Source organism: Eucalyptus grandis, chromosome 6 (assembly GCF_016545825.1).
Source record: "Eucalyptus grandis isolate ANBG69807.140 chromosome 6, ASM1654582v1, whole genome shotgun sequence".
Taxonomy (NCBI): Eukaryota; Viridiplantae; Streptophyta; class Magnoliopsida; order Myrtales; family Myrtaceae; genus Eucalyptus; species Eucalyptus grandis.
The window spans coordinates 46,800,938-46,825,348 of record NC_052617.1 but is presented as its reverse complement, the minus strand read 5'-3'; the positions used below and the strand labels follow the sequence as shown (position 1 = coordinate 46,825,348).

General features: G+C 38.0%; 1 protein-coding gene across 1 annotated transcript; it reads left to right on the top strand.

The window, feature by feature from the left end:
* Nucleotides 1-23,640: 23,640 nt before the first annotated feature.
* On the top strand, nt 23,641-24,411 carry LOC104455658 (putative fasciclin-like arabinogalactan protein 20). Its single transcript, XM_010070416.2, has one exon. It carries the CDS (start codon nt 23,641-23,643, stop codon nt 24,409-24,411), a length of 771 nt encoding a protein of 256 aa, XP_010068718.2.

Genomic DNA, 24,411 nt, shown 5'->3' with positions numbered 1-24,411 from the left:
CACCTGGGTTCTTCCTCTTCTTTTCTTCATCAGCTTTTGTTGCTCCTTTGTTGCTGTTACACGCTTCACTCGAACCATGACTTGAAGTCTGAGGAATTCGTCTAGAGCTACTTTTAGCTCTCTGCAAAGCCTCTTGTTGAAAGATGTCCTCGCATCTTCCTTTCCAAAGATGCCATTTTCCAGTTGCTATGCTCCCGCCGTTCTCTTTCCAATTCTGAAATTTCAAGCAATCAAGTCTTGGATTGGGGTAAGAAAGGACGAGCTGACATTGTTTGACCAATGGTTGCAGTCAAATACTGGATCAAAATGTCTCTTGTAAAAGTTGGTCATTGTAGCCCCACTAATCAAATTTCAGTTTCAGGGAACAGTTTATAACCAAATCACATTTCAAAACTTTCTTGTCAATGGCATCAGAGCTGGAAGGGATGCTTGCCAACACCCCGAGAGCTTCTGCATTTGTAGACTTATAAGTTGATCTTGCAGGTCTGAGTGTTCTTCACCCTTTGTAATTTAAAAGACATACATCGGAACTCTCTACGTAGGCATTTGAGTTGCATCGAGTCCTCTCTCAGTAATGCTAAGGAAAGGAATCCCAATAATCAGAGAAGAATAACAAATTCAAGGACAGCCGAAGAGGATTGATGAAGACTCACCCTATAAGAGATCAAATGGCCCAGCACTCGAACGACTGTCACTAAACCAAAACATTCTTCAGCACATTTTTCTTTCTGTATCTTCCCTTCCCTGTTTCACTCTCTTCCTCAGCTATGCGAAGAGCTCGAACAAGGCAGGTCCATTCTGAAAGTCCAGTGTGAGGTCCACTAATATGAGAGCCCTGCCAAGCCGTTTTAGCTGTGCAGACAGCGACCATAAGGTTACAGAGCAGATTACAGAAGAAGAATCAGGACGGCTGAGAGGAGTGATTACCGTTGTCTTGGCGACCTGATGAGCGAATAAAGGAACCAAAGTAGCAACAGAACTCCACAAGATGTTAAATCCCAGTGCGCAAACCAATTTCGTTAGACGACACTTTGCTGCAGCTGAGCCTCCTCATTATGGATATGCGAACATGCACACACAAAAAGAGCTGGTGAGAGGAGGATCGCTTTTGACTACCTCTTGGGCGAAAAAAGCGGAGACGCGTCGTTTGCGCTCCTGTTGGCGTATGTCTTCTCGAGCAACCAAATATTGTTGCGGTGTTGCAATTACAGTCCTGCCTGAGGTCGGCTTCGTCGCAGCAAGGTCCATGGGTTGTCGAGCCCAAAATCAGGTTTTGTCTCTAAACTTTAGCACTCCTTCGATTGAACTAAGCAGCTATGGGATTTATCTCTTAAGTCGGGTTTATATCCACCTCCAGCTCCAGGGACCCCCACAATTACTTTGCATCTTATTATGCGTAGGCATGTGAGTCTTTGTGGCTGATCTTGCATCATTCGCATCCAAGGTCACTGACCTCCATGAATACCTTAGAGATTTTTGGCAAGTGGCGAAAGTTTACCTTTGATGTCTATAGATGAACAATGATGATGGGCATCGTTCATTGTCACGTACCATGTGGCATCTACATTATCTATCCACATCATATTTGAGAGTCACTTAACGATTACATCAATTAAATTCGATCGAATTTGATGTCCGAACAAGTTGATTATAAATTTTGTAAAAGTAGATTGATTAGACATATTAAAAGTACAAAAACTTCATTTCAAGCGTAGGGACCAAAAGTAGAAGGAAAGTCATTCACTGAATAGGCTTTCCACAACAATATCACATATGGACTTAGCTATTGAGTCAATGGGCTTTCTTTAGTTTATAGGACCCTTGCTCTAAATGAGTAGCTGAAGACTTCTCAAATAGTTAGTGCCGCGTTTGATTCAAGCTGGATCGGGTTAATTGCATCGCCCCAACTCATTTCATTGATCGTATATGCCCATAAGGAGGGGATCACAAGCCATGCAATTTTATTTTATTTTATTTTCATTAAATTTTCAAGATGGAAGACCCGAGAGATGGGCTTCAGTACATTATAAAGTCCAGAGAGCAAGGGGAGGGGAAGAAACCCAATTTTGAGGCAAGGCATTTTTCCTATATATTTGGACAAGCAAGCAAAATTTCTCTGCACTTCTTAATAATCACATGAGCTTCCCATCTGAGCCAGTGGTCAAGACTAAGCAATTGATCTCTATTTCAATATTGTCGTGCCGAGGAGAGAAAAGGTAATTGAGGACTCTATCTTCTTCGTTCTGAGGAGAGAGGATGCAATTGAGGTCTTCGACGGAGGCGAGAGCTTCAACCACAAGAGCCAACGACACAGCCACCAATTTCGCTCCTCTATTCAACAATCGACCAGCGGAATCTCTTTTCTTGTTTGCAGTTTTTAGATTAACTTTGGATCCTAAATTACTGTTCAGTTCTTACATGGTTTGTCCGTTTCAGAAAAGAGATTGAACTTGTGCCACACGTTCCGCAACCGCTGATTTGACGGAGGGTTCAATCAGCTAAAGTCCCGATTGCCTGGATTGCCAGGTCGACGCTGGTCCCCGAAGAACACGTGGACGGTAGATCACCGCCAAGCGCGTGAAAATAGGACGACGCTGGGACCCTGACCTCTTAAATAATTCATAGATTAGAATCATGTTTGAAACATTCCTATCCCCATTTTCTTCTTTTATTTTATTAGGGCGATTGGTTGATGTCTTTTCATCACACGCCAAGAAATCGTTATAGTTTGTCCATGAAGAAAAGAGAAGGAATCTTTACAGAACAAACGCTTCGAATTCTTTTTGTAACCCAAGGTCGCAAAAGCAAAACTAGTGTTGCTATAGAATTTCTAGAATCTATAAAAGCAACGCTATTGTTATTTAAACCGTGAGATAATACAGAAAGTGTAGTGTAAACAACTGCTGTCCTTTACCATACGTGATTGAGGCTAACCCGCCATTTGCGCCCTTCATTGTTTTAGACTACCTCCTAGGCTATCCATCACAACATCGTTGGCATGACTCGCGACGACCCAAAGTTATCGCACAGTGCAGGATTTTGCGAAACCGAACAGATCCGGTCTCGCGTCGTGAATTCGTTCCCTGTTCTCGCCTTTCCAGGCTAATGAACTAGCAGCTGGAAGGGTGGGTTGGTGAAGATATCTTTCCCCAGTTGTCATTTTTTATTGGTAACGTTTGGTGAAATGCACAACACTCACGCGACCGAGCATGTGTCGTTTCGATTGGTTTATTAAATTGGCTAAGTCGAAGGTGATGAAATATTTATGTTCATTCTCAGTAAGATCTCTGATTTTTCAACAATTCTGATCGACGAACTCAATAAATAAAAATCACTCACGTGGTAGAGACCCATAAATGTTTTATAAATTTGTCTGACCTAGCTAATATTTCCATAAGAAATAGCAAGAATAACGCTGGATTCGCAATAACACAATTTTTTGATGATTTTTTTCTTCAGATATGGGTTTATGAATTAATTCGATTCCTTTTATTTTCCCTCAAAGCCCCTTTTATTTTTCACGAAAATGGCGTTGGATATTCAAGTTGATATAAGTTGACACAGAATGATACATCAATCAAGGGTGAGCAAACATAATACTAAACTCACACATGATAGGGAGATTATTGCGTTATATGTGCAAGTTGTGTTAAAAAGTCTCACATAAAAGAATTAGTAGAATATGAAGCAATTAATAAATGACTCATAGGTCCTTCACTGTGAAGGACCATAAGACCCCGAATAGCGCAAGTGAAAGGAGGCCCCGGTGGATCCTCGGTTACCAAAAAAAAAAAAATAATAATAATAATAATAATAATAATAATAAATAATAAAGGACTCATAGGTTTAAATTTTTGAGTAAAGTTTTGTCCAACTAGATATGATAACATGCACAGAATTGGGTTCCCTCTTTGATTATCTCCTAATGTGAAGGTATTGGTCTTCTATTGCACACTCCTAATAGTTTCATCCTCATTTGGGTGTGAATCTATGGTGGTCAATGGGCTCTTTAGGTTGGAGTTTCTCAATTTTACTTGCTCTCAAATCCATCGTTACGTACGATGTGACATCTACATATTTTATCCACAATTTATTTTGGTGTCACTCGATAATCGCATCAATTGAATTTGATCAGATTTGGTGTCAAAATGACTTGATTAGAGAATTCAATAAAGTAAAATAATAAATTAAAAGTGCAAAAACTTCTTTAGGAAAAAAGTAAAAGTGTTGACAATAAAAAGTAAAAGTGTTGGCAACTAGGAGTTAATTGCATTGACCCAACTTAGTTCATTGGTCCTATTTTTACAAGGCAGATACAAATCACGCACTTACAAGTAGTTACATTCTTGTATTGAAGCTTATCATCAGGATTACGATTATTGATGATGAGTGTTGTGTCAAAGAGTTTCGGTTGTTATTTATTTATTTAATTTAATTGCAGTTTTGAACCTAGATTAAATTTGTACCTTCTTTCAATATTTTTGTTAATTCCTTAAATGATTTTTCTTCTTCAATTATCTCCTGCCATATTTGAAGTGCTCGTTCTTTTTTTTTTTTTTTTTTGGTCGGTCCTACTTTAACACTCACTCTCAGACTTTTGCTTCAAAACCCACTCCTGAAATGAAATCGTCCGCACCCTAATCTTCCCTGAGAAAGTGGGAATTTGAACCTCTCACCTCCCCCTTCCAAGTTAGAAGGGTGGCCACTGGGGCGAACCCCCAGTGGTTGAAGTGCTCGTTCAAAGTTTTTTTTAATTGTCACTTTAATCTTTAGAACGTACACCTCGTGATAAATAAGTAAAAAGAAAAAAAAAAGGAAGTTATATCTTTTTGTATGTTACAATTATTAACATTACCTCTCAATGCTTTTTTGTGATTTTTTTTTTTTAAAGGGCAGGCCGATCTCATCGAATTGAGTATGGATGTGACTTTATACTCATTGGCGCAATTAAAATGGAGAGACTTTAGGTTTGGTACAATTTTAGTCATAGGTCGAAATTTAGATTTTTACTGTTCACGAAAATCATAGGCAATTTGCCAAAAGAACCACACAGTAGATCATTTGATATACGGCACAGGTAAAGACACCATTTCACTGAAACAAGTGGCATATCATGTATCTATTCTCAAACAGATATCATATCTCACATATGGTAAAGAAATATGGAAATTACTCGGATCTATTGATTCAATATGGAAAGCCTGAATCTGACAGACTAGCCATTCATCACAGCCTGGTGAATATTCTGTAGGTCATGGAGCCAGAACAATTAAGGACCAACATTCTGCTGGGTTTGTTTTCTGTCATGTTTTCCTTCTATTATTGTAGTAGTGTCGCCATCTTGTTGTTACTATGGAGCGACATCTTTACTTTTTGCCTGCTAAAAATTGGGATGCGAAGCGTCTGCGCAGGGGTGGTAATGTTGAAAGGTCAAGATACTAGTTGTTTTTGGCTATGTGAGCCAATTGAAATTTGTGCCGGGTTGCATGTGTTCTTTTCCGCTACTAGCCTTTGCCAGTGGCTATCGGTGAGCAAGTTTCTTCATTTCTGTTTTTTTCTTCCAATAGGATGTTAGGAAGAACAGCATGTGGCAGGCGTGCACTCAAATTTTACTGTTGTCTGTTTTTTTTTTTTTTTTTTTGGGGGGGGTGGGGGAGGGTTATTGTTTAGTGTATTTCCTTGATCTGGACTCTTCAATTTTCCCAACTAAATCGTTCCTTTACTTTTAGTTGATATTTTTCGGTCTAGTAATAGTTGACAGTATATGTTGTAATATATAGACTCTTTACATGAACAAGCCCTACATTATTCTTTGTTCGGATGTTTTCTATCGTGTGAATAGCCTGCTCCATATGATGTGTAAATCATGTCACATTGTGAACCAATGTGCTGTTTGGCAACCAAGCTTTGTCTAAAATCTTTGGACTCATTGTAAGATGACATATGCGTTTGTTGGTTTGTGGTTTCGCTGTGTTATTGAGATCATCTGTGATTAAGTGGATATGTTAAAAAAAAAAATTCTTGAGCATTCTCAACTAGTTGAGAGGAATATGTGCTTTCTCAGGAAGGGTTTTGAGCATTTGAAAATGCTGCCATCACGTGAGGGGAAGTCATTATCTTTGCTCCTTCTCTAGATTGCTCACTGATGTACTGCATAAATAATTCGACATTTTCAAATGATGGTGGAAATCAAGCAGCATGATTCGATCTTTGACCTCTTGAATCGTTTATCTGTGGAAGCAATGGGGTACTCCCTTTTTTTAAGTGTGATTCAATCGATTGTGACTTAAAAACTGTCGTAGATGTGTCCCACTGTTGGTCGACATTAAAAGGGACTTGAAGATATTCACTTTATCCTAGACCTGTCAAAGCCAGGCCTTCGAAAGCGACCCTCCTTTCACCAACTCTTTTTGCGTGTGCTTGTTTCCACATGCATATTGAGAAAGCTGTTTGAATGAGGACATTTTTTGTCCCGCTGCCATAAGCTGATTGATTTTGTTTTTCTAGGACTGGCCCTTTTTTCAATGTATACTAAGTTGGATTGTGGTTACGAAAGACCGCCCAACGTGTCGGCCCGACGATGCTACGGAGAAAGTGCGGCGGAAAGAATTCTCTGGGACCACCACGTCTTCGTCACTTTAGAAGAGTGAAATTTCAACACCTTTGGTCCTTCATCCTATCTTATTTAAATTAGCCCGTCCACTATTTACTGTTCTTTTCAAACCAAAATAAATGAAAAAGGGGAACTTGCAAAAGCTGTCTTTTCTAATCTAACATAAGTGACATTTGGGTAAAAACAAAGTTTTAGACTAAAGCGAAATCGTCTTTGTCTCATACACCATGCTTTAAAGTTATTATCAAATATTAGAGAAGAAATAATACAAAAATAATATGTCGCCATTTTCATTAGTCAAATTGATAGAATTAATGAAAATATTTGATTGTATTAATTTTATAAATTTTGAGATTTATATTTTAAAAGTTTCAGAACTTATCCTGGTAAGTTTACTTACGGCGCGCATTCGGAGCATCCATTTTATCGATACTTTATATTATTCCGAGACGACCAACCGGAACCCCTGCTTGAAAAGCAACGCCCTTTAAAATGAAAAGGATCCATCGGCTTGTCGTTATCTGTCACGGGCAAGCTCTGCTTGGTCACCCCATTAGTGCTGTCATCTTGCGTGCAGAGAGAGGAAGCAAAAATTGCGGACGGAGGATCTCATCAATTACACAGAAAATCTTCTTCGCTGTTAGTATTTTCTTAAAGTTCTCTTTCAATTCAAATCCACTCGTACTGCGACCATTGGTCAAACAGCGTCAGCTCGACCATTAGGCTAAGCGTGCACGTTGATTGCTTGAAATTTAAAATGCATCTTGTAAAGGTTGGTCATTGTAGTCGCATCCATCAAACAATGTTTTCCACACGAAAAAGTTTGTTTTCTGGAACAATTAGGGAAATGAATTAAAATAAAAGAAAAATTCTAGAGTCTGGGCAAAAGTGTAATTATGAAAACTCGTGAATAGTATGGAAAGACTGATTTGATTATGTTACAAGAAGTCGAAGGATAAAAGTGAAAAGGAAAAATTGAAAGTTGGGAATTAGTTTGCATATTTTGGTAATAGTTTAGGGATTAAATTGCATATTTTGGAATGACTTAGGTACTTGTGATAACTTCTGGTTTGATCAAGAAAAAAGACTACGTTGAACTTTTAAAAACAAGTCAAAAGCTATATTAAAAGTATAATGATGATTTTATATATTAAGTTAATGTTCACATACCGTTAGTGTCATTCCCCTCGTTACTAAAAAAAGTGTTAAAGTATCATTTGGAACCCTTCGAGTTAAAGAAGCATACTTTTTCATTTGACATCTACCACCCGGAGTAATTCATAATTTATGGACTCAGTCTTACTTATTTTGGTGTATTTATGATGGGACAATGGATTTCTCTCCTTTTGGCTACATTGAAATTCTATTAAATTATGCTGAAATCTAATGATACCCCGTTCGTCAAACTTCAAAACCAAGAAAATCAACATCCATGCTAGCCACATCCAGCGTAGGTTGCTCAGCAAGAAAGATGAATTTTTGACTAAAATATTCGGGTCTATCATATGAAACTCTGTGTGCTCTCGAAATTTATCCAAATCATCGAATTTTAATGAATTCCGTGTTAAATGTTAGCCTTTGTGAGACCCCTTTTTTAATTTATTTTTCATGGCCAAACGGGCCCGCCTATTTGAGAGATTCGCTTACATCTTTCGGTGCTTTCGTGCTGTATACGGCAGAGTCCAGACAGAGATCGGATGGGAACAATCCAGAGTCATTGCATCTTGCCGGACCGTGAAAGCGAAAGGTCAGACCTCTCGCGTCATGCGAATTTGTTTCCTTGTTTTCCGCCCTCCGCAGAATGCTTTTTTGAAAGACCCGAATTGATCTATGATCCATTAAGCCCTTAAGTCGGGCCTACAGGTCTATGATGAAGAAGTGCTGGTAATCTTTGAATGGATAGAAAGCGGCCCTGTTTTCCTTGTTTAGATTAACTTTGTATCCCAAATTACCGTCCAGTTCTTACATGGTTTGTCCGTTTCAGAAAAGAGATTGAACTTATGCCACACGTTCCGCAACCGCTGATTCGACGGAGGGTTCAATCAGCTCAAGTCCGACTGCCTGGATTGCCAGGTCGAGCTGGTCCCCGAAGAACACGTGGACGGTGGAGATCACCGCCAAGCGCGTGAAAATAGGACGACGCTGGGACCCTGACCTCTTAAACAATTCACAGATTAGAATCATGTTTGAAACATTTCTATCCCCATTTTCTTTTCTTCTTTTATTTTATTAGGGCGATTGGTTGATGTCTTTTCATCACACGCCAAGAAATCGTTATAGTTTGTCCATGAAGAAAAGAGAAGGAATCTTTACAGAACAAACGCTTCGAATTCTTTTTGTAACCCAAGGTCGCAAAAGCAAAACTAGTGTTGCTATAGAATTTCTAGAATTTATAAAAAGCAACGCCATTGTTATTTAAACCGTGAGATAATACAGAAAGTGTAGTGTAAACAACAGCTGTCCTTTACCGTACGTGATTGAGGCTGACCCGCCATTTGCGCCCTTCATTGTTTTAGACTACCTCCTAGGCTATCCATCACAACAACGTTGGCATGACTCGCGACGACCCAAAGTCATCGCACAGTGCAAGATTTTACGAAACCGAACAGATCCGGTCTCACGTCGTGAATTCGTTCCCTGTTCTCGCCTTTCCAGGCTAATAATGGACAAACAGCTGGAAGGGTGGGTTGGTGAACATATCTTTCCCCAGTTGTCATTTCTTATTGGCAACGTTTGGTGATATGCACGGCACTCACGCGAGCGAGCGTGTGTCGTTTCGATTGGTTTAGTAAATTGGCTAAGTCGAAGGTGATGAAATATCCATGTTCATTTCAGTAAGATCCCTGATTTTTCAACGATTCTGATTGACGGACTCAATAAATAAAAATCACTCACGTGGTAGAGACCCATAAATGTTTTATAAATTTGTCTGACCTAGCTAATATTTCCATAAGAAATAGCAAGAATTACACTGGATTCATGGTAACACAATTTTTCAATGATTTGTTTCTTCAGATATGGATTTATGAATTAATTCGATTCTTCTTCTTCTTTTTCCCTCAAAGCCTCTTTTATTTTTCACGAAAATGGAGTTGGAGATTCAAGTTGATATAAGTTGACACATAATGATACATCAATCAAGGGTGAACAAACATAATACTAAACTCACACATGATAGGAAGATTATTGCGTTATATGTGCAAGTTGTGTTAAAAAGTCTCCCATAAAAGAATTAGTGGAATATGAAGCAATTAATAAATGACTCATAGGTCCTTCACCGCGAAGGACCGTAAGACCCCAAATAGTGCAAGCGAAAGGAGGCCCGGATCCTCAGTTACCAAAAATAAATAAATAAATAAATGACTCATAGGTTTAAATTTTTTAGTAAATTTTTGTCCAACTAGATATGATAACATGAACAGAATTGGGTTCCCTCTTGATTATCTCCTAATGTGAAGGTATTGGTCTTCTATTGCACACTCCTAATAGTTTCATCCCCATTTGGGTGTGAATCTATGGTGGTCAATGGGCTCTTTAGGTTGGAGTTTTTCAATTTTACTTGCTCTCAAATCCATCATTACGTACGACGTGACATCTACATATTTTATCCACAATTTATTTTGGTGTCACTCAACAATCGCATCAATTGAATTTGATCAGATTTGGTGTCAAAATGACTTGATTAGAGAATTCAATAAAGTACAAAAATAAATTAAAAGTGCAAAAACTTCTTTAGGAAAAAAGTAAAAGTGTTGGCAACTAAGGGTTAATTGCATCGACCCAACTTAGTTCATTGGTCCTATTTTTACAAGGCATATACAAATCACACACTTACAAGTAGTTACATTCTTTTATTGAAGCTTATCATCGAATTACGATTATTGATGATGAGTGCTTTCGAAAGAGTTTCGGTTATTTTTTATTTATTTTATTTATTTGCAGTTTTGAACCTAGATTAAATTTGTACCTTCTTTCAATATTTTTTTTTCTTTTGGTAAGGATCTTTCAATATTTTTGTTAAGTCCTTAAATGATTTTTCTTCTTCAGTTATCTCCTGCCATATTTGAAGTGCTCGTTCAAAGTTCTTTTTAATTGTCACTTTAAACTTTAGAACGTACACCTCGTGATAAATAAGTAAAAGAAAAAGAAAGAAAAAGGAAGTTATATCTTTCTGTATGTTACAATTATTAACATTATTTGAAGTGCTTGTTCAAAGTTCTTTTTAATTGTCACTTTAAACTTTAGAACGTACACCTCATGATAAATAAGTAAAAGGAAAAAAGAAAGAAAAAGGAAGTTATATCTTTCTGTATGTTACAATTATTAACATTACCTCTCAATGCTTTTTCGTGAATTTTTTTTTATTTAAAAAATAGGGTAGGCCGATCTCATCGAATTGAATTTAATTGGCTTTAGTGTCAAAATGACTTGATTAGAGAATTTAAGAAAGTAAAAAATAAATTAAAAGTACAAAAACTTCATTAGGAAAAAAGTAAGAGTGTTGGTAACTAGGGATTAATTGAATCGACCGAGCTCAATTCGTTGGTCCTATTTTTATAAGGGAGATACAAATCACGGACTTACAAGTAGTCACATTCTCGTACTGAAGCTCATCATTAGGATTACGATTATTGATGATGAGTGCTGCTTCGAAGAATGTCAATTATTTTTTTCTTTTTTCTTTTTATTCATTTGCAATTTTGAACCTAGATTAAATTTGTACCTTCTTTCAATTTTTTTTGTTAAGTCCTTAGATGAATTTTCCTTTTCAGTTATCTCCTGCCACTTCGATATTTGAAGCGCTCGTTCAAAGTTCTTTTTAACTGTTAGTTTAATCTTTAGAATGTACACCTCATGATAAATAAGTAAAAAAAAGGAGGATATATCTTTCTGTATGTTACAATTATTAACATCATCTCTCAATGCTTTTTCGCAAAAAGTAAAAGAGGACAGATATACGGCACAGACGAGGCCATTTCACCGAAACAAATGGCATATCATGTATCCATTCTCAAATAGATGGCTAGTTACTCAGAGAATCCTTTCAATGCCAACCAAAAAAGGCACGCATCTGCGACACTTTAAGTCCACAATCGAATGTTTGTGGTCAATCCTACATCATTCATATCGGAGGTCATTGAGCTCCATGAGTACCTTAGAGATCTTCAGAGAGTGGCGGAAGTTGACCTTGGATGTTCGTCAATCAGGACAACGATGATGGGCATGAACCTCTAACGGTTGCCGATGGCAAGAACTTTTTTTTTCTTTCTTCTTTTGGTCGGATGATGGCAAGAACCTTCAATCACTATAAATAACGGGCTAATTAAAATGATCCCGCCTGATGGGATACCATCGTTGACGGTATCCCCCGTAGAGCTCAACATCTATCAAGACACGCCGTAGAGTTCTGTTATGGGGGCATCTGGGCAAACCTATCTATGGTTGAAATCTAAAGCGAGAAAAAGAAAGACTTGGTTTTAGTCGGAGTTTTTTGGAGGAGGGCTAGTTTGGAGATGTGATAAATTTCATCCATTAGATCGTCATATCCCCAGAGTTAGGAAGAGATATAAGGTATCCTGCTATATTGTAAGATGCATATACCACTTTGGAACATGTATATTGTCACTTAAACCACAAAATAAAAGCCCAAAGAGCTCGGAAAAGATTGACAGAATTTGCTAAATTTATAATTTTGACATTATGGATCAAATCTTTCTAATTTTGGCACATACATGTTTGGACAATGGATTTCTCTCCTTTTGGCCACATTGAACTTTGTGTTAAGTTTTGTCAAAGTCTAGTGATTTAAATGACCAAAATTTTGTCAAATTTTTATTTCCCGACCAAAAAATAAAAAATTACCATCTCTCTTTCTTCCTTCATTTAATTTCATCCGTCTTCAGCTGCAATCATTAATTCTGGGAACCCCGTTCATCAACCTTAGATTTGGATGCACTCCTATTCCCACCTTATTTTGTGTTTACAGAGTTGGCCCCTTCTAATGTATGTTAAATTATATGGTACATAGCACAAGTTGGCTGATCGAGCAGATAATGAGTAGAATCTTGGACTTGGGGCTCGGTTCGCTGATCTGGATGGCGGGGCCTACTCAGGATTGGATAGAGGCGAGACAGCGACAGGAGAGGGGCCCGTATTTAACCGACAAGAAAACAAAGGGGACCCATTGACGGGCGGTGCGAAAATCTGAAAACCTGTGTTCTTCATTCATAAAAGAACATTAAAAGACATTTGTTATTTAAATTAGATCATCGATTATTTAATAATTCTATTTCTTTTTCTTTTCAAATCTTCTCAACATAAATTGCGGAATAAAACTGGAAAAAGGAAGCATGCAGATTATTTTTGAAGATACAAGGAAGGATAAAACATTAATAGTATATGACATGTAAAATAAATTTATGACTCAAAATACAACTCGTTTCATTCCATGAATAATTTTCATTAAAATAAATTTAAATATTAAACAATAAATAATCATAAGAAAAACCTAAAAGGGTACACGCTCACTTTTTAAATTAACTTCGCTAAGAAATATCCATTTAAGATACTATATACTAAACAATAAGATAACATCAAATTCATCTTAGTTATCTTGAAATAGTATTAATCTTTCAGATATTTTCATTGTAGTCTATTCTTTTATCTGAATTAAGTTATTAACATTTTTTTAGTCTGCTATTATTTTTATTTATTTATTTATTTTCGAAGAGTCCCTTTTCAACTCAAGAATGTAGTGATGTTTCAATAATTCAATCCTCCAAAATGCTCCACAAGGGCGATTTATTCGTTTTTTTCCCACACGTTGTCTAGCTGGGAAAGATAAAATTAGCTTCTTCTTCTTCTTTTTAAAAAAAAAAATCTTGCAATTTCTAGTGGATATATGAAAATAAAAGGACGATGGGACCCTTAGTTTTTTAACAACTCAAAGATTTGAATCTCGTATGAAACAATTCTAGCCACATTTTCTTCTTTTATTTTACTACAGGCAATGAAATGATAATTTTTGTCACTTACCAAAAATCATTACAAAAGTAACGCTTCGAGAATATTTTACCTAAATTCACAAGAAACAATGTTTCGAGACTAGGGTTATTGTGGAATTCCTAAAATTTCCAAAAGCAACCCTTTCCAAGCAAGTGTTATTTTTTTACCGTACTTAAGGTTACGCTCTTGGCTGTCACTACAAGAAGAAACCTGGTTCTTCTCTTTGATCCAATTCTATTTGATTGATCCAATCTTGTCATGGCTCGTAGCAACTGCCTTTAAACTTTAGTATTCCTTCCATTGAATTGAACAAAGCAGCTATAGGGTTTTATCTCTTAAGTTAGGTTTTGATGTAATTTTCTCCAGTAATTATTTCCCGATTAATATGTCCTTCGGTATACATTGGACTTGGAATAGGACTGGTGACTCCAAAACTTTCGACGCAGCTTCCTCATTTCACATCCCTAGGCCTATCTAATCACATCTCCCATTGATATGATTTTCACTATATAACTACTTGCTGCATAGGAAATTCTGTCTTAATAGTTGATAGCGATTGTTACAGTGACAATGAAGAACTTTTGACACAGCTTCCTCAATTCACAGCCCGAGGCCTATCTAATCACATCACCCATTGATATGATTTTGACTATTTAACTACATGCTGCATAGGAAATTCTGTCTTAATATTTGATAGTCATCGTTACAATTACAATGAAGAGGCTTTAAGTTCGGTACAAGTCATAGGTCGAAATTTAGATTTTTATCACAAAAATCATTTGTCAATGGGATAACATATAGAACTCACTCTTGAAGTGTCTAGACAATTGGTATTTGATGGCTTTCTTACTCTGAGATAAAAACTTCTTTTTCTCTCTTTTCTATTCCTGGTGCACCTTTGTTTTGCCAACTCCCAAAAGAAAAAAATGTATAAAAATATGCTCACGGAATAACAGTATCCTCACATGTGAACACCTTTGTTCTTCCAAGGAATATGAAGAAGCATATTCATTATTTACTAAGATCTTTTCAAATATAATCAATATAAGTTTTAAAATAAAACTGGAAAAAACAAACATACAGACTATTTTTAAAGATTAAATGAAGGATAAAAGGTCAGTAGAGTATGCCTTATGCATAAAAGATTTACAACTCGAAACGGAACCCATTTCTTTCCTTGGATAATACTACTTAAAATAAATATAGATCAATTTAAAGATCATCAAACGAAAAATATATCATAACAAAAACCTATAATGCTTAAGAGACAACATTGGAAATGCCCCTTGCGTCAGCACGGTCGTCATCAATATTGCTCTCATGGGTCTTCTTTTGTTCTTTTTTGCAATTTTTCTCCTATTGCAAGACATTCATCGGCATACCGTTGGAATGTAAAAAGCACAGAGTGAGAGCACAAGAGAGGGAGTGAAAATGGCGGATGAACAAATTCTTCAACTCACAGGGGAGCTACACACAGTGGAAAGCAGAATAAGCTTTTTCGAAGGGCGGCTGCACTTCATCAGAATGCTTTTGTCGCATCATAATCGGGAAGATGAGAATCGGTTGAGAGCCGAAGAACAGGCGATCCAAGAAAGGCTTTCTTGGGATATGGAGAAGAAAAACGGGCTGATGGTTGAAATCGCTCTGCTGATGGGGTATGGATGATGCTTTTTCAACTTTTTTCTTGTCTGAAGAAATGATGAACCCGTGAGATTTGCACATGTTGAATGTTCAGACAATGGTTTTCTCGAGCCATTGCAGAGTTGAGTAGTTAGTGGTTCTGTAAAGCTTAAGGGTTTGCTATCAGAATGGCTTTCTTTTTTTAAAGAAGGCTAGTTGAGAGGCAGAGGTTGAGATTATAAACAGTAGATGGTAAAGAGCTTACCTCGTCTTCTAGGGTTTGATATCTATCTTGCAAAATAACTAAAGAGCTGATAAACCCATATGTTCTAACGACCCAAAAAACCATACGTTCTTCGTACTAAAGATTTCTAATCAGGCGGCTAAGCTGAATGACTGCGTTGTCTCTACGTATCAAATTGACGTGTCTATACTCTAGCTTCTGATGCTTTAATCGTTTGCTCATGGAATTAAAGGATCTCTGACTAACCGGTCTCTTGGGGGCGAAATAAAGATTGGCAACAAAATATTCACTTCAATTTATATATCAAGTAGGATTACTGAAATTGCCTTTCCCGGAAAATGGTAGTTAAGACCCAGAAAGTATCGATTCAAGTTGAAAACCCTAATTTTCCCTCAAACTATGGGGTTTTTCAAACTCTTAGCTTTTCAAAAAAGGTGCATTCTTTTTTAGATTGCAAGACTTGTTTGCTAAGCAGAAGATTATAACACTCAGAGAAAAAGTTTTATGCTTTATCTTATGGCTTTCAAATCTCAAAATGCTCACAAGAAAGTAGATCCATTGAGGGAAATATAAGTGAGTGTCGTCGTTCGTCAATGATCGTGGCAAGAAATGATTATTGGGAGGGCCCGGCCAAGCTAGCCGAGTCCTAAGATTAAACCAACTTTTTACCCAAACCTTCATCATTGAAAAAAAAAAAAAACGATGCATAATGTCTTCAATTACCAACGCTTTTTCATTGTGAGATGACAATTTCAACATTTTTGGGTAAATTCTAAAGCAACACTCCTTAAAACATTGCATAAGTCATATGATTAAGCAAAATAGAGAATGTGACAATTTGAAAATTCAAACCTTGGACCTTCAATGAATCAAAGAGGGAAGAATTAGCACGGTTAATTACCAGGCCACAATTATCTTTTTATTCAATCTTACAATTTCTAATGCATAAATGAAAATAGAAGGACGCTGGGATCTTTCATTTTGAACAAATCAAAGATTTGAATCTTGTATGAAACAATTCTATCCACGTTTTCTTCTTTTATTTTATTGCAATCAATGAAATGTTATTTTTTGTCACTAGCCAAAAATCATTACAAAAGTTATTCGAGAACTTTTTACCTAAATTTGCAAATATATGTTTCGAGACTAGTGTTATAGTGGAATTCCTAAAATTGCCAAAGGCAACCCTTTCCAAGCAATTGTTTATTTACCGTATGTGAGGTTACGCTCTTGGCTGTCATGGCTGGAAGAAACCTGGTTCTTTTCTTGATCCCATTTTGTTTGACTGATCCAATCTTGTCATGGCTCGTGAGAACTGTCTTTAAACTTTAGGGTTCCTTGCATTGAACCAAGCAGCTATAGAGGTTTATCTCTTAAGTTGGGTTTTGATGTGATTTTCTCCGGTAATTACTTCCCGATTAATATGTCCTTCGGTAAAGCTTTGGACTTTAAGTAGGACGGGTACCTCCAAAGCTTTCTCCCTTATCCACAAGAAAAGGCAAAATAAGTGTGTATCATGTTTGATGAATTATATGTCTCGTAATGAGCTTGATGATTATGGCAGAATTTAGGGAACCCTGAGACATGAACGAGAGGAAAGAAAGAGAATGATGAGAGGTGAAGTGCTTTTTGTTTTGGGGTTGCGAGTGAGGGACGTCTATCCTGAAGAGAAGTAGGGTTTAATTTGAAATAGCAACTCTTCACTACATGCGGACCCGTGAGAAGTGAAAGAGAGTACCCTTGACATAAAAGAGAGACATTATATAACATTTACTAACTTTGTTCATGATATAGCCACCGGGATAGCGACACGCTCCAAACTCAAAGCCAGTAATTCGGGTTCATTTGGATTTCTTAATCGCAATAATCTTCTCAGAAAACTCTAACTATAGGTGATTATTAGGTGGATTAGGGTGATGTGAGGCTTAAATTTTTGCTCAAGCCTCCACAATAAAATTTCATACAAATTATCAGGATGAATCAAGTAATCTCATTAAATGCCTTTGTCTATTGTCTAAACTCAAACGAAAAATGACCTATTCTCTACATTGTCTTAGCCACACACCCACGTCCCTCCACATCGAGCGAACCCCACAATTAGTATGCCTCTCTTTTTGTGTGTAGGCATGCGAATGTTTGTGCCGATACCACATCATTTAGATCCACGGTCATTGATCTAGTCGCTCTATTGCCAAATCTGTAGTGCATGTCAGGTCAAACTGGTAGACGAGATGGCCCACCATTCTAACCGTTTCATCGCCTTACCAGGTTTTATTTCAGTGTACTCATTTAATTAATCATATTGTATCTCACTAAACAAATTCACAACTTACAGCTCCATCTATTGATTTTTCTTTTTTTTAAATGAGCCTATTTACATGTGTATTTTATTTCTTACAAGTAATTATTTTTAGGCAAAAACATTACAAATTATTATATTTCGAAAAACAAAATGGTAAGCTTAGATAAGTGCTTTATCTGCGCTTACTTTTTTAACATGATTGAGGTGGGCATGAAACTTTGGAACAGCTATTGGAGGTAATTACATGGGCCCAGTTGGGCATCCAGGACAAGCCAGTAAATCTCTTGAGCCAACCTCACTTGGTCAGACGAGTCTATTCTTGTGCAACTCAAAATAAGTCTCTATTTGTCTACGATCACACTACTGTTCATGAAGATCTTCAGAAACCATAATAATATGTCGAATTAATTATATCTTTAATAGTCTAAATATTTGATACTCATTGCTACAGTTAGAATGGAGAGGCTTTAAGTTCGGTACAATTTTTGTCATAGGTCAAAATTTGGTTCTTTACTGCTCACAATTGGTATTTGACGGCTTTCTCAATCTCAAATGAAACTCTTCTTTTTTCTCTCTTTTCTATTTCTCATGCACCTTTGTTTGCCAACTCCCAGAGGAAAAATAATGTATAAATATATATATTCACGGAATAACAAAGTATCCCGACTTCGAAACGTTCCAAAGATACTCGGATTGTTACTTGAGAGACAAAAGTATTCACATTTAAGTTTTCTGAATAAGTTAGAATATGTTAACCGAATTCTATTCGCCCCAAATAACAAATTAGTACTTCAAATCAACAATTTATGGATTCAAGCAAATTTTTCGGCTTGCGCTGATGAAAAACTTAAGCACTTGTTTTTTTTTTTTTTTTTAAATGAGGACATTTTTGTCCCGCTGTTATAAGACTGATTTATTTTGTTTTTCTAGAATTGACCGGATAATGCGTCGGTGGCGGCCAAAGCAGATGGGAAAAATCGTGGTGCAGTGAACAAAGTAGAGGAAAACGCATCATTGATATTCCCCAATTGCCAATCGACTTTTGACACCGTGCCATTACCTTCGTTCTTCATTCTTCGAAGAAATGTGAAGAGACATATGCTATTTAAATTAGCTCGTCCATTGTTCACTATGATCTATTTCCTATTCTTTTCCAATATACTCAACATAAGTTTTAAAACTGGAAACAGAAAACGTAAAGACTATTTTTAAAGATAAAATAACCGATAGTTAATTTCCAAATGAACACATTGCTTGAATAGAAATTTTCCAAGCTGCCAAACATACGTATGTAATCATTGCATGGAAAAATCTTCATCAAGAGCTTCTATAAATAGCACTGAATCCAATGCACTTTTAGCACTGAAAAAACAATAGGAAAACGGACGAGAGAAATTAGTTAAAAAAAGAAGCGAAAGAGATGGGGAAACGGAGGAGGAAGGAAGCCAAGGAAGGGGCAGGAAAAAGGGCTGGATGGTCACTATGCCCTTTATTTTCTGTGAGCCATTCAAGCTCTCTCATCATCAATGTCTTCTTCTTCTGCTTCTTCTAATCTTCTCGTTTGATTGTACTTTTGGAGGAAAAACCACAAAAAAGTCCCCAAACTTTATTAATTATGACACATTACCTCAAACTTGTCTTTTTTACATCAAAAACCCCCAACTTATACCAGTGTAATATATTTATCCCAACTTTTTAATATGACACTAAAAAACGTAAACTTATACTTGTGCTGATACTGAAAACTCTAAACTTTTATCTTATAACATTTAAAAAAAAAAAAACTCCAAACTTATATTTATGTGTACTCCAAAAATTTGGTGTCATTGAAAAGATCAAAAGTTTGGAGTTTGGAGTAACACTACATGAGTTTAGGATAAATGTGTCATATAGGGAAAAATTTAGGATCTTTGCTATCATAAAAAAAAAAAAAAAAAGTTTAGGGGGTAAATATGTCACAATTTATATAGTTTAGGATTTTTTGTGACTTTTACCTTTAAATGTAGAGTTAATATCCTGAAAAACCCCAAACTAATACACCTGTGACAAATTTATCCTAAACTATTTTTTTGATCATCAAAAACCTCAAACTAGTATATTTTTGACAAATTTACCTCAAACCGATACACTTGTGATAAATTTACCCTCTGTTAATTTTCATTAAATGTTATTGTCAAATTATTAAGTTAAATAACACGTGACAGTTGATTAGTATACCACTTTGAGATTTTATGCTCCGTTTGTCACTGTTTATAATTTTTGTAATTTTTTTGTGGTATTAATCCAATTTAGCAGAGGGTATATTTGTCACAAATTTACCAGTTTGGGATTTTTTTCAGTCGAATAAATTAGTTTGGGATAAATTTATCATAAATGTACCAGTTTATGATTTTTATAGTCAGTTGGGGTAAATTTGTTACAGGCGTATCGGTTTTGGGTTTTTCAGGATACTAACCCTTAATTGTATGGCGTAGCAAATGAGGTTTGTGGTAAATTGGAGGTGGTGTGTTTCAACACTTCATGACCTAACTCCACATGCCATTGACAAAAGGAGCCAACACCCTCGCCAAGCCTCACGGCGCTAATCAATGCTTTCGTTGCCGACGCCCATATCGGGCGCTTCTGGACCATCACCATCGCCTCCATTATCTCTGTAGTTGTAAGTTTATCTCTGCAAGAATCAACCTATCAAGTCCCCAAGTTTGCTATCAACCAAGAACAATCGCCACAAACCCAATATACTCATTAAATGTCACAAGTTATCGAATATAGTAATTTGACAGTAAAATTTAATGAAAGCAAACGCAGGATAAATTTGTCATAAATGTATAGTTTGGAATTTTTTATGGTATTAACTATTAACCCAAGATAAAAATGCTAGAGGCGCTTTTGTGTCATTCTACTCTACGCAGAGCATTCCCACTTCCCGCTGTAAGTGTGTCCAATTGTCCACGCTAGATAATGGCTAACGACCCTCCCAGCAAAACACAAACAGTCTATCTCTGTACAAGTGCCTTTTCAAAAAAGAAACAAGAGCTCCAAGAATGGCGACTCCGCTCTCTGTGGTCCCCGTCATGCTCCTCTCTCTCCTCCCTCTCGATGTTCCGCTTCCTCTCGAGCGGCTCAGAGAAGCCACCCGAGTCTCCAACTCAGGCTTCGTGTCCATGTCCTTAACTCTCAATTTCAGATATTTACCCTTCGTTAAAGATTTGGGTGTTGAGACTGCTAATAGTCATGAACTTTCAAATGAGGTATTTACTGCTAGATCGTTGCAAGCACTGTAGGCCAAGCGAAAACAAACCAAAATGCCATGACGAGAGGAAAAAGTCCAAGCCCACCCTTTCTATTCATGCGATTTTTAATTGACTACTCTTCTTTTTCAACCCGCCCAAATTGATCTCTGATCCATTAAGCCCTTAAGGCTGCGTTTGGGAACTGTTTTTCCAAGGGCCTTTGGGAGGCTAAAGGCCTTTGGGCCAAGGAAAGAGTGTTTGGGAAGATTTTTTTTACTTGCCTTCCCAAGGTTGAAAGCCCAAGGCAGGTTGGGGGCTGCCTTTGGGCATTCAGCCTTCTCGGAAGGCTGATGAAGAGTTAAGACAAAAAAATTTATTCCATAAATGTCCTCGTTAACATTTCGTTTTTTCGGTTTTGTCCTCGTAACTGTTCACCTTCTTCTTCGTTGAGGTTGGCCGGCGAAGTTGCGCCGAGCTGTGAGGGGCCAGCGACGAGCTGGACAGAGGCGGCAAGAGGCGGGTGTATCACACGGCGACCGTCGGCCGGTCCCATGACCTCGGCGACCCCTGCGAGTCGCGTCGCCGCGACCGCTGCAACCCCCGGCAACCACCCACATTTGGGTCGCAGCAAGGCGCGCGACCGCTACAACCCCGGCGACGCTGCGACCCTCGGGAGATCTGGGTCACCGGAGGTCTCCGCGACCTAGATTTGGGCGCGCGACCTCCGGCGACCCAAATCGAGCGATCGGGATTGCGCGATCTGATCGCAACGATCTGGTCACGATCGAGATCTGGGTCGTTGCGACCCTCGCCAGACGGTTGCCGCGACCCGCCGCGTCGAAACCTCTGTGCGAAGGTCATTTGGGCCGCTCGATCCGGTTGCGTCAACCCTCACCGACCACCTGCCTCTCGCTGGACCGCCTACCCCACACCGGACCCTCGCTAGATCGCCTGCCCCTTGCCGGCAGTAACCAGCCAATTTTCTTCTTTTTTTTTCCTTTTCTTTCGTGACAAAAGTCTTTTGTACAATTAATTTGTCCAAACACTATTTTGCTCAAATATACTTTACAATGGACTTTTATAAATACGATTTACCAAACACAATTTGCATTTCCAAAAACCCATTTAGCTCAAAGGTCTTTATATTTTCTCAAGGACTTTCCCTAAAAGTCTTCCCAAACGCGCCTTAAGTCGGGACCGGGTTTTACCGGGCCTACGGGTCTACAATGAAGAAGTGCTATCTGGAATCCATCCATGAGCTGAGAAGAATACCAGGTTCTTGTTCTGTTGTTTCTTCCAACTTTTTCATGATTTGCTGTTTAGCTCTCAAAAGATTAATGCCATTATCAAATATAAGGTCATTGACCTCCATGAATATGTATGCGCATCTTAGAAAACTTTATTAAAACCATGAACTAGTATCGTGATTCATGAGCAGTTCAAATGAGGGAAGGGGCACTATTTATTCAAAAGCCCTTTTAACTACAAGCATAGATCTCCCTTTCATCTAACGTTAGATATCACATCCCTCAATCATTATCTATGTATTAGGAATGCAAATATATGAAGAGAAAAAATAGAGAAGAAAACAAGTGAATTTTATAAGGAAAACCCTTCCCAAAATAAAAATAAAAAATAAAAATAAAATAAAATAAAAAATAAAAAAGGAAAAATTACAGTGCCGCATTAGGCAATCTCTCCACTATTAGCATTGGTGTTTGAAGCACTAAGTTACAAATTTCCCTATGCATAATTATGATGGAAATGACATGTATGCCATAGCAACAATAAAAACTATATTGTCTACCTTAATATTACAGGATGGGTGATCTACTAGGAAGTGTTTGCCCATAACAAATTATTTTTATGTTTGAAAATTATTTTCCTATATCATACCCCACAATTTTATCACTGTCCGCATTAATTATGAGAATAAGAATATAAGCATGCATTTTCTTTCTTGTCTCTAAATATATTCTAAAGCACTCAAGAAATCCTATGCCCTATAGATGTTTCGAGACTAGCCCGATCATCTTGGCTACGCTTTCAGCCCATTGTGCCATGAAGACCTTAGGTCATGACAAACACCTTAGAGATCTCCGGTGAGTGGCGGAAGTTGACCTTTGATGTTCGTCGGTCAGAACACGACAATGATTGCCTGACACCTTGACTCTAGAAAGAAAGGGCTGATCAAAATTCCTGGGATACCAACGACAGACAACCTTCAAACCCTAGGCATTTCGGGCAATGCGTATCTATGGTCGAAACTCAGAAGAAAGATGGGAGAGATTTAGTTTTGATTGGAGCTTTTGGAGAATGAGGTGCATAGCCATAAAACACTGTTGAACATGTACATTAATAAACAAAAACATGCACAGAAATTTGTTTCTATTCTGACTAATAAGAAAAGAAAATGCTAGAAGGGCTTTTGCGTCATTCTGTTCTGCGCCGGTCATTCCCTCTTCCCTCCAAAATTTTCGCATGGCTAGATAACGGTTAACGACCTTCTCAGTGAAACACAAACAGAAGAAAAGAAACCTCTCTCTCTCTCTCTCTCTCTCTGCGACGACTTCAAGCAAAAGCCTTTCCAAAAGGAAAAAGTCTATTTTTCAGAGCTGCAACAATGGCAACCCCGGTCTCCGCCGTCGCCCTCGTGCTCCTCTCTCTCCTCCCTTTGTGCTCTCCGCTCCCTCTCGAGTCTCTCAGAGAAGCCACCCATGTTCTCTCGAACTCAGGCTTTGTGTCCATGTCCTTAAGTCTCAATCTCATCTCCAAGACCCTGATGTCCCCTCAAGTCCCCTCCCTCACTGTCTTCTCTCCCTCGGATGACTCCTTCGCACAGTTCGGCCAGCCGTCACTGTCTCTCCTTCAATTCCACTTCTCGCCCCATGCGCTCTCTCTCGATACCTTGAGGTCACTTCCTCATGGGGCCAAGATCTCCACCATGAACGCCAATCATTCTCTGATGGTCACCACCTCGCCATCTGATTATCAAGTTCAGATAAACAGCGTCAAGATTATCGGCTCACCAGTGTTCAATGATGGGAACTTGGTGATCTTTGGGATTGAGATGTTCTTCGATCCAGAGTTCCAAACTTCGGCTCCGGTTCAAAGTCCAATCCCTGGCCTTGAATGTGTAGCCCCAAGATATGGCGGTTCGGAGGATCTTTCTGGTGGGAACGTGTTTGGTGAGGCTTGTGGGGCAATGAGATCAAAAGGCTACTCTGTGATGGCTTCTTTTCTTGGTTTGCAATTGATGAAACCGAAGGGCGATAATCAGATGTTGACGGTTTTCGCTCCGTCGGACGAATCGATCGTGAATCACACGGAGTTTCAGCGAGTACCCTTCGGTCTTTCTGCGGCATGTCGTTCCGTGCAAGCTCTCAGCCAGTGA